This window comes from Octopus bimaculoides, chromosome 7 (assembly GCF_046866305.1).
Source record: "Octopus bimaculoides isolate indiv1 chromosome 7, ASM4686630v1, whole genome shotgun sequence".
In the NCBI taxonomy this organism is placed as follows: Eukaryota; Metazoa; Mollusca; class Cephalopoda; order Octopoda; family Octopodidae; genus Octopus; species Octopus bimaculoides.
In genome coordinates, this window is record NC_142934.1 from 25,237,833 (window position 1) to 25,249,089 (window position 11,257).

Consider the following 11,257-nt stretch of genomic DNA (forward strand, 5'->3'; position numbering starts at 1 on the left):
TGGGCAAAGTTTAGAGAGCTATTACCCCTGCTGGCGACAAAGGGACTCTCACTCAGAGTAAAAGGCAGACTGTATGACGCATGCGTACGAACAACCATGCTACATGGCAGTGAAACATGGGCTGTAACTGCTGAGGACATACGTAAGCTCGCAAGGAATGAAGCCAGTATGCTCCGTTGGATGTGTAATGTCAATGTGAATACCCGTCAGAGTGTAAGTATCTTGAGAGAAAAGCTGAACATTAGAAGCATCAGTTGTGGCGTGCAAGAGAGACGATTGCGCTGATATGGACATGTGGTGAGAATGGAGGAGGATAGCTGCGTGAAAAAGTGCCACACCCTAACAGTTGAGGGAACCCGTGGAAGAGGTAGGCCCAGGAAGACCTGGGCTGAGGTGGTGAGGCAAGACCTTCGTACATTGGGCCTCACCGAGGCGATGACTACGGACCGAGACCTTTGGAAATGTGCTGTGCGTGAGAAGACCCGGCAAGCCAAGTAAGATCGTTGCCAGTGCCCCTGGACTGGTTCTTGTGCGGGTGGCACATGAGATGCACCATTTTGAGCGTGGCCGTTGCCAGTACCGCCTGACTGGCTCCTGTAGGATTTTCGAGCGAGATCGTTGCCAGTGCCCCTGGACTGGCTTGTGCGGGTGGCACATAAAAGACACCATTTCGAGCGTGGCCGTTTTCGTGCGGGTGACACGTAAAAGCACCCACTACACTCTCTGAGTGGTTGGCGTTAGGAAGGGCATCCAGCTGTAGAAACTCTGCCAAATCAGACTGGAGCCTGGTGTTGCCATCCGGTTTCACCAGTCCTCCGTCAAATCGTCCAACCCATGCTAGCATGGAAAGCGGACGTTAAACGATGATGATGATGATGTGGATGGGTAAACGAAGGTCCAAGCCAATTCACATTAAAAGAACCTGCAGGAAAAGAAGGGCGAAGAAGACAGGAAGATGTTATGAAAGTTGAGCGTCGCCAAGGGGTTGACGTCGGACTGCAGCAAGCGGCGTGAGCTGACATTGTAAAAGACCGTTCCAATTCATAGCATTGAAACTTTCTATTTTATTAATCCTGGGTGGATGAATGACTGCATAATAGTAATATTCTTAGCTGATCGTTTATATAACCTATTTCCTTGTGTCCAATTGTGAAAAATCTTCGTTTACCGAAAACGTTTGCGTGTAGGGAAATTTAAACTCAAGTTCGATAATCGTATTATTTCGTTCTTCCAAACCCTGTCAACATGAAAACTATGAGAGAATATATATTTGCTTGGGATTTTAAGATTCATTAAAATAAATGAGGAGATAGTGTGTTTTTCCCCCCCCGTGTTGTACTGTGGTATGTTATTAATGTGGGTACGGTTAAAACCGCGAAGTAATCTCACTCGACGTGAGGTTTTACTGTTCTATTAGATGAATCAAACGAGGAAACCTCTACGAAGCTAAATCCTCCAAACTCACACTGTCATCTTAAAAACAAAAGAGAAAGTGGGGAACACCAGATAACGAAGTCCTACGTAACACTAATTAGGACGTAAGGGTCACACCAAGAATACCTCTGATCACAAGTTTGCTCTGTTAGGGCTGACTGGGATTAAACTATTGCTACCACTAGTCAAAACTCAGAGAAATCAATAATACGGCAGTTTCCTTAGCATCGTCGAATGTGTATCGAAGTAACATTGTACAAGTCAGCTTCCCTCCCTCTCTCCAATAACAATACAACCGTGATAGAATGTTTATGTGGCAACGTATACGATTAGGAAGAGTTTTTCTTTTCTTTTTTCAAGAAAATACATTTTCCCCTTCACTTAAATATTCAGTAGCCCATTATTTATAGGTTACGAACTCAATAAAACAGTTTTCTCGAACCCAACATAATGAAAATAAATCGTATTTCTTGCAGAGGAACAAAGACAAAAATGGGGTCGTCGAATAAGTGGACCCAAGATCTTGACTGGTACTTATTTTATCGAATCCAGAAGACGAAAGGCAAAGTTTGAACTCTAAAGATGTTGATCATCCGTCGTAAGTAGAAGAAGCCGGCATTCTCTTCGCGGCATATCACTAAATTTTATTTGTTTTCTAAATTACAGAGACTAGTTCATTGCAAATGCAAGCGATCACTTTGATTGTGCAAGAATAGTAGAAAAAAGAATGAAAATTTTAAAAGGAAGATTGGTTGTTATTAAATAGTGGTCGTTTGTATTTAGCTTTGAATGAACGTTGATTACATTTTACCAAATATACCATTAAAACATTAAAATTGGAAAAAGGCAAATAAATAAACAAAACAAGTAACTTACTTTTTTGTAAAGTTGAAATCACACTTCGCACTATATCCGTCCGTCCAGATTCAACGGCCTTTCGTAAACCTTCAGTGATTTCTTTAAGAGACATATCGAGTCATATAGAAATAAAAATTGTCCGTCTTTTAACATGAAGAACCAGAACACTGGGATCTGGAATTATGAATAAAAGGTGAATAAGAATTGAAAGGAAGCAAGAAGTAGAACTGAAAGGATAGGTGGTAGAAAGAAGAGGCCGAAAAAAAAATATAAATAAAAGTTACTGTTACGTTGTCAACAGCCGCCTCTTTCATATAACACCGCCCATGACGAGGCCAGAATGTAAATAAATCAACTTCCGGTTTGGCTATTTGCTTCCGCTTTCACTATTGTTTCGGTTGTTGGATCTAACCGCTACGTTTTTGTTCGGCATACTAGAAACAGTAACCAAAACCCCTTAATTTACATCCAGAAAAGTTTAGTATTTTGAGCATATAATATGGCGTACAAAGTGACACAAACTGAATGGAAGACTATGTCAGCGTGCGTGTTTGTGCACCTTTATTCTGTGTGTATATAACCGTGTGTACGTGAGTGTGTGCTTTTGCAATGCTTTAATTTTACTGTCAATACATTAATTTTGCAGTATTTCTTCTCTCACCTGGGTCAAATTAACGTTCCATTATTTCGGAGTCGATATAATAAGTACCAGTTGAACACTGGAAGCCATGTAATAGGCTAGCTCCCTGTCCAAAAATTTCAGTTCTTGTGCCTATAGTAGATGTATTGTTGTTATTGTGGTGGTAGTAACGGTGTCAGCAACACATCGCTACCCTCGCACGTGCGTTTTTCATCTATTTATATCAAATGTTAATTAATGCAATTTTGTTGTTTAGCGTTTGTTGAACCAGCCAGAACATATAGCCGGATTTTTATTTATTTATCTCTCTCCTCTTTCGGGCTCAAATTTGTTACAAAAAGATTTTACAAATTGTATTTTCAAAAGGAAATTCTTTTCCTTTGCAAACTTGGCGCCGGTTTTCACAGCAGCACACTGGAAGGAGAGGTAAACGTCCCGCGAAGTCAAATGCAATAAGGGAGAAGAACGATTTTCAAACTTTGTTAGTTCAAAATCTAAATAATTCCACGACTGCTACAACGGGAAACAGCATTCTTAGCAGCAGCCACTACATTAACAAAACAACAAAAGCAGCAGCAATGGTAGTAAACACTGCATTCTGCACATGGAAGGAGAATAGATATTTTTGTCAATGAAAGTTCCAAACGTAGTGCGACTGCTATAAAGGCAAACAAATGTAGCAGATATGCGCTGAGGTTGTGACGTTTCCAGCATTTCCTTGATGAGCTGATATTATAGTTGCCGTTTGTCAGACTCATTTTTCCACAGCTCGTCTCTTTGACTGAGCTATAGTCCCTAATTAAGCGTAGACCAAGGCAGAGCGCCAGGCACCTAGACTGTCGCAGGGTACTCACAAAACTTTGCCCTTTGGGCAATTGCTTGGTGGAAGTTCCACTTTGATGTTCTATGGAAGGTTAGTGGCGGGCAAAAGCGATAATGTTCTCGAAGAAACCAAAATTATCTAGCTGATCTGTTCTAGAAGATTTTAGGACCGGGGCTCATGTATAATTTCCAGAAATCTCTGGCCTGACAGTGCTACCGGGAGTGGGGTCGGGAGAGGCATTACTGGTTTGAGTTAGATTCTACAGGCGTGAAGTTGGGTTGAAACCTGCTGTAGCGTATGGGACAGCCCCAGCTGTCGACCTCGCCGCCTTAATAATAATAATAATAACAATCCTTTCTACTAAAGGCACAAGGACTGAAATTTTGGGGAGGGGCTAGTCGATTACATCCTTATTGGATCACGGCGGAATTTGAACTTAGAACGTAAAGACGGACGAAATGCCACTAAGCATTTTGCTTACGATTCTTCCAGCTCGCCGCCTTAACCTATTGCCTGCCATGAGCCCCATTTGGAGATCTGCTAAAAACAGTCTCTCTGCCGGTTATTCGTTGCTTTTAAAGTGAATTACTTACGTACATTGCATTTGCATCGATACACCAAAATTGAAAGGAATCTGAGCAAAATTAAATGGGGCTCATTTTGCGAATGAGAAAGACTAGATCCCATTTTATGTCATAAATCACAATTTTTGAACTACAAAAATATTTTGAAAACTTTTTTTTCTTGCATTTCCAGTGCATATCATTCATTGACATTTTATACACATTCACATTTGATATTATAATTTAAAAAATGAAACTAAAATGTTTATTATTGCAATTGTTGTTGGCACTCCGTCGCTTACGACGTCGAGGGTTCCAGTTGATCCGATTAACGGAACAGCCTGCTCGTGAAATTAACGTGCAAGTGGCTGAGCACTCCACAGACACGTGTAGTTCTCGGGGATATTCAGCGTGACAAGGCTGACCCTTTGAACCACAGGCACAACAGAAACAGGAAGTAAGAGAAAGTTGTGGTGAAAGAGTACAGCAGGGTTCACCACCATTCCCTGCCGGAGTCTCGTGGAGCTTTAGGTGTTTTCGCTCAATAAACACACACAACGACCGGTATGGGAATCGAAATCGCGATCCTATGACTGCCAGTCCGCTGCCCTAACCACTGGGCCATTGCGCCTCCTATTGCAATTGAACACAAAAGAATAAATATGCTTTTTTTCAGCGATCTCCATTTGAGATTTTTCGAAAAATTTATCATTGTTTCCAATATAATTCACATATGAAGAAAATTTTAATACTATATATTATTTTAAATCCTAAGACACTAGGCAAAGCCAAAAAAATACGAATAAAAAAAATGTGGCTGTTAATGAGTTAATAATAACAGTAATAATTGTTTTCGATGTATAGACATAAGGCCAGCAATTTTAAACTGAGAACATTAGCTCAAATCTTGCTGAGGTCCATTTCATCCCCCCAGTAATCCCAAGAATGGCTGTCCTTGACAAAAACATAAAACAAAAGAATGAAACAATTGTTATTAATCTTGGTGGTTTAGCAGAATTGTTAGGCAATCGAACAAAATATGTTCTGTTCCTTTACATTGTGTTTAAATCCTGTTGAGGTCAGGTTTGACTTTCATCCTTTCGAGGTCGGTAAAATAAAATACTTGTGAAATACTAGTTGTTGAGGGCATCGACTAACCCACTCCATTCATGTAAATTTTATGGTTACATCAGAAAACTTTATTATAGCAAATTTCCTCGCTTTCAAATATTCAGACAATTGATTTAGAATTACCTCCCTTGCAAATCGTGCAGCTTCTCCAAAGCACTTTAAATGCGCATTTCATATTTATAGCATCACGTTTTAAAGTTACTATAAAGATGTCAGATACATTCCCTGTTTTTTTTTCTTCTTGGTACTCTATCGTGATATATCAGAAAAGTGATAGTATTTATTCAAATTTAGAAAATGATAGAAGTTGTAGCAGAATAGCGCTACAAAAAAAAAAAAAAAACCCTTGAAAGTCTACGATAAAAATATTTTTCGTGTTAATTAAAATAACATAGAATAAGATTAAAATTCATCGACATTCTCCACGCGACAACGTCAGCTAAAATCTACAGTTTCTGACCGATAATTTCATTTCTTGAGACTCGATTATGTCCCTTCCATTCTATTCACCTTCAACACCGCTTTTACACAGATGATACTAATCTTACTCTTTAACCTTCCACGTCTTATTATAAAGTAAAGAGCTTGCATCAAACCTATTCTGACTCTATACAAGAATAACAAAACAAAAAAAAAAGAATTAAATAAAAAAGAAAAAAATGATTGAAAAGAATCATTAACTTATTCAAGGGATATAATTACTTGGGAATAATAATAACAACAATGGTTATTTCCCTTGTATTGAAGCGTTTGCAAATCATCGGCAGTACCGAATGCCAATTCGGACGTACACAAAATATAAGCATTGGCGAGCTGGCAAAATCGTTAGCACGCTGGGCGAAATGCTTAGCGATATTTTGCCCGTCGCTACGCTCTGAGCTAGATTCCACCGAGGTCAACTTTGCCTTTCACCCTTTTGGGAGCGATTGAAAAAGTAGTAGTCGAGTACTTAGGTCGACGTAATCGACTATCCCCCTCCCCCAGTTTCAGGCCTTGTGCCTATAGTAGAAAGTATTATTATAATCCCTAAATGATTACGCCCTTTTATTCATTTCGTTAACCGTCAGTGAACGAGCCATTTGCTTTCATACAAAATCTAACTGCTGTGTCTGGATTATTTCATATGCAGATGAACAAATAGTAAGATTTGACACAAAATCATTAGTTTCGCATTACCACCAATCATTCTTTTAAAGCTATTCATCCATCATCACGGTATTCAATATTATCTTGTCTGTTATATATATATATATATATATATATATATATATATATATATATATATATAAAATATATAGTTTTAGGGAAAATAACCAAGTTTCAAGAACTCATCGATGAAAATCCACTATCACATATAGAAAAATTAACAATTAAAAGCACAATAAATGAGTATAATATAAAGCAAAGTAAATATCATAAGATAAATATAATAAAATGATTACACGTGTTTCATAACTAATTTTCAAATAGAAAGGAAATTTAAATCGATTAAAATCAATTGAAATTATCGAAAATTAAATTCTATTCAAAAATATAGCTAATCGTCAGATCTTAAGAAGAACAATAATTAGATATATATATCTCAACCAACAATAAGTACCAAATGAATTAATATGAAATACTTATTAAATATTAAGGACTTTATTACTAGAATTAAATGGAAAGCTTATTTTAATAATAATCATAATATTACTAATGTTCATGATGCAGATAATTTAAATTACATTAATTCTAAATTTAAATCTAGAAAAGAACCACCGTATAATAGGGATTTACAGAATTTAGAGGATAATATTTGGAAAGTAGTGAAAAATATTAAATTTCATAAATATCCAAATAGACATAATGATTATTTAAGAAATTTAGCCATTAAAATTAAACAATTTAGAAATATGGATGGTATTATTGTACAATCTGATAAAACTAGGAACGTATATAAATTAGATGTAAAACTATATGATTATTTATTAGAGAAAGAAATTAATAAAAAATATAAGATAGTTCCAGATAATACTTTATATTCGATTAATAAGGCCTCTAAATTAATAATGTTTAAATATGAACTTGATAGTAAGACAGAAACTTATGTACCGATGCACCCTAGAATTACTTTAAAAGACCATAAAGATCATTTTTATTCTGACCCTAAAGTTAGGCTTATTTGTCCTTGTAAGTCAGATCTAGGTAAATTAAGTAAAATAATTTCAGATAAATATATTAATAAATTAAATGGAATTAATTATCTTAAATTATGGAATAGCACAGTAGATACTTTAAATTGGTTTAATAATATTAATGATAAAAATAGGTATAAATTTATTCAAATTGATATTGATAATTATTATTCTTCTATAAATGAAATTGTACTAAATAAGGCCCTAATTTTTGCTATGAAGAAAGTAGGTATGACTTCCGATGAAGTAAATGTAGTTAAAATGGCTAGGAAATCATTGATTAAATATGATAATAAATTGTGTGCTAGAAAAGATACTAGAGATTATTTCGATATACCAATTCAGCACAGGTAACTGATTTAGTAGGTATATATTTATTATCTGAACTTGAACTTGAAAACTTAAAATTGGAAGGTGGTTTATATAGGGATGACCTTTTATTACTTACTAAAAATTGCACTAATAGAAAACTAGAATTATATAAGAAGAGAATATATAGTTTTTTTAAAAAGAAATGGTTTAAAGATTACTATTTATAATGAGTATTTTAACGTTAATTATTTAGATGCTAATTTTAATTTATCTACTGGTAATACCCAACCTTACCATAAGATAAATGAAAATATTAAATATATTCATGCTAAAAGCAATCACCCACCCTCAATTAAAAAATCCTTAACATTTACTATAGGTAAGAGAATATCTTTACTATCTTCTAATATAGAGATTTTTGAAAAACATGCACCTTATTATAATAAAGCCCTTCAAGAAGCGGGTTATACAAATAATATAAAATTTTTTAATAATCCGAAATATTTTTATAATTTTAGTAATAATAATTATAATAATAATAAAGACCTTTTTAATAAACATAACTTTTATACTCATGATAATGTCTTCTTAGGTAATAATAAGAATAATAAGAATAATTGGTATTATGATAATAAATTACCTAAACATAAACTTAATTTTAATGGAAACAATTTTAAATATTATTTTAATTTTTTTAATGGAAACAATTTTAAATATTATTTTAATTTTTTTAATGATAATAATAAATTTAATAATACCAATAATAAATTCAATAATATCTATAATAAGAATAAACTCTGGCTAATTATTCCATACGGCGTTCAAGTTAAAACTAACATTATTAATGAAGTTTTAAAAGTTATTGATTTATTCATTAGAGATAATAAAAAATATCATTATATTTTTTCTAAAAATAATTTTGGTGTAGGTTATTCTACTACTAATAATGTTGCTAATATTATCTCTTCTTTTAATAAATTTAAGTTAAATAAGTATTATAAATTTAAATTTAATAATTATTCTAATAATAATTTTAATAATAATAATGTTGACCAGGATATAATTAATTGTACATGTTTAGATAAAACTAAATGTAATTTCAATAATAAATGTAATTTGAAAGATGTGTATAAATGTATAGTGAAATTATTGAATGAAAATAAATATAATGGTTATAATTTAAATAAGATTTATATAGGATCGACTTCTAATAAAATTAAATTAAGAGTAGCTCAACATATGCACTCATTTAAGAATAGAAATTTGATTAATTCTACTGGCCTCAGTAAATATATTTGGGAACTTAAATCTAAAAATATTAACTATATTTTAAAATGGGAGATAGTTTGTAAAGCTAAATCCTATCATATAGGTAATAACTTTTGTAATTTATGTAATAATGAATTTAAAGAGATATTATTTCATAAGGATAATAATTTACTTAATTCTTTTGATGAACGAAAAATAAAATGTAGACATAAACTACTTTATTTATATAAAAACTTTAGTTAATGATTTTTTTTTTGATTTTTTTATATGGGTATGTGTATAAGAATGAATATATGTATATATATGAGTGTGCGTGTTATAGTCTATATGCGTTAGTATGTATGTATATTTTTAGGTGTATGTATATATGTTTACGTATGTATTTATATAGGTTTAAGTATATATATGTGTTTGTGTTTATATCTGTTTGTGAATGTTGAGTGTATATTTGTATTTACATGTATGTATAAATATATGTATTTGTGAGTATAGATGTATATTTATATATATTGTGTGTGTGAGTGAGTGTGTGAGTGTAGTTTTGTTTTATAATATTCCTTATTTATATATTTATTTTTTTGTGTGAATTTTTATTTGTGTGTATATATTTTTATATATATTTTTAAGAGTATTTTTGTGTATATGTATGTATATGTATATTTATGTATGTACTTATGTAAATGTGTATATATATGTATATATATGGGTATAAGTATATATGTGAGTGTGTGTAATTTATCTATATTAATTAGTAAGTATATATATATATATATATATATATATATAAGATATAAGTGTATGTATATATATTTATGTATATATATATGTATATATATGTATATGTATATACATGTTTTTTCTGTGTATATATGTGTGTATATTTTATGTGTTTATATGTTTTTCTAAGTGAGTATTAGGGTATATTTATATATTCTTTTATATATATATATATATGACCGTTGACTGAACACTATTCAATTTTTTTTCTCCGTGTTTTTCTCCTTGTCTCCGTATTCTTTCTGTTGAAGAGCGTAGCTCGAAACGTCAAAGACTTTCCGTATTCCCGAGCGTCATACTAATATATACTTTTGTTATTTACACCACCTGTCCTCGTCTGTTGTTATTATTTGTATATTCTCCCATATATATATATATATATATATATATATATATATATATATATATATATTTATGTATGTATATGAGTTTGCTTGTGTGTGTGTATTTTGTGTATATATATGTATGTGCATTTGAGTATACATATGTATATTTTTTGTGTGTATAAACTAGAGTATACATATGAGTGTATATATTTTATATTTTATATTTTTATATATATGTATATATGTATGTATATGTGAATCTATATAATATGTATATTTGAGAGTATGGGAGGGTGAGTGGGAGTGTGTATTTTTATATATAATATTCTTTATTTATTTATATGTGTGTATGAGTGTATTTGTATTTATATGTATGTTTAGGTAGGTACATGTGTGTATGCGTAGATATATATTTATGTATATATATAGAGTAGTTTTATTTTTATTGGTAGGTTAATATTTTAGGAAGTTTAAGGTTTTATATTACAATGACACTACGTTTTTATAAGACTAAATCAATAGTAGTATTTTAGCTTATTTCATATTATATTATTTCATTTACGACTCTTAGTCTTATTATTAATTTATTATATATTAGAATTTAAATTTTATTAATATGTTTTATAAGATAGCTATAGTTTTTTGTTCTTTTTATGTTGTTAGTTATATAAATTTTAAATTTTTCACTCATTTTTTTAAGTATTATTATTTCATTCATGTTTTCGTATTCTATTCTCTATTTTAACGTAGTATTTTCTTTTTATTAAACTTTGTATATATATATATATATATATATAAAGTTTAATCTTTTATCCTTAATAAATTTTTTCTTTCCTAATTTTTTCATTCCTAATTTTTTCATTCCTAATTTTTTCATTCATATTTTTATGCTTACGTTTGTAGAAATAAATATTCTTGTATTTTTCTATTATTCAATTGATTTTTAATGA

The 11,257-nt window shown here is 31.7% G+C and overlaps 1 protein-coding gene across 2 annotated transcripts in view; it reads right to left on the minus strand.

The window, feature by feature from the left end:
- Window positions 1-2,629, minus strand: part of LOC106872824 (uncharacterized) — a 64,519-nt gene extending 61,890 nt beyond the window's left edge. The window contains exons 1-2 of one of the 2 annotated variants that reach the window (XM_089355020.1): window positions 2,583-2,629; window positions 2,311-2,466 (exon numbers count right to left, since the gene is read on the minus strand). In XM_089355020.1, the coding sequence (XP_089211146.1) occupies window positions 2,311-2,404 (94 nt within the window). In that variant the 5' untranslated portion in view covers window positions 2,405-2,466; window positions 2,583-2,629. Of the gene's footprint in view, window positions 1-2,310 lie in introns of both variants that reach the window. The other variant, XM_089355019.1, reaches the window with a different exon arrangement.
- Between the last annotated feature and the right edge of the window lie 8,628 nt (window positions 2,630-11,257).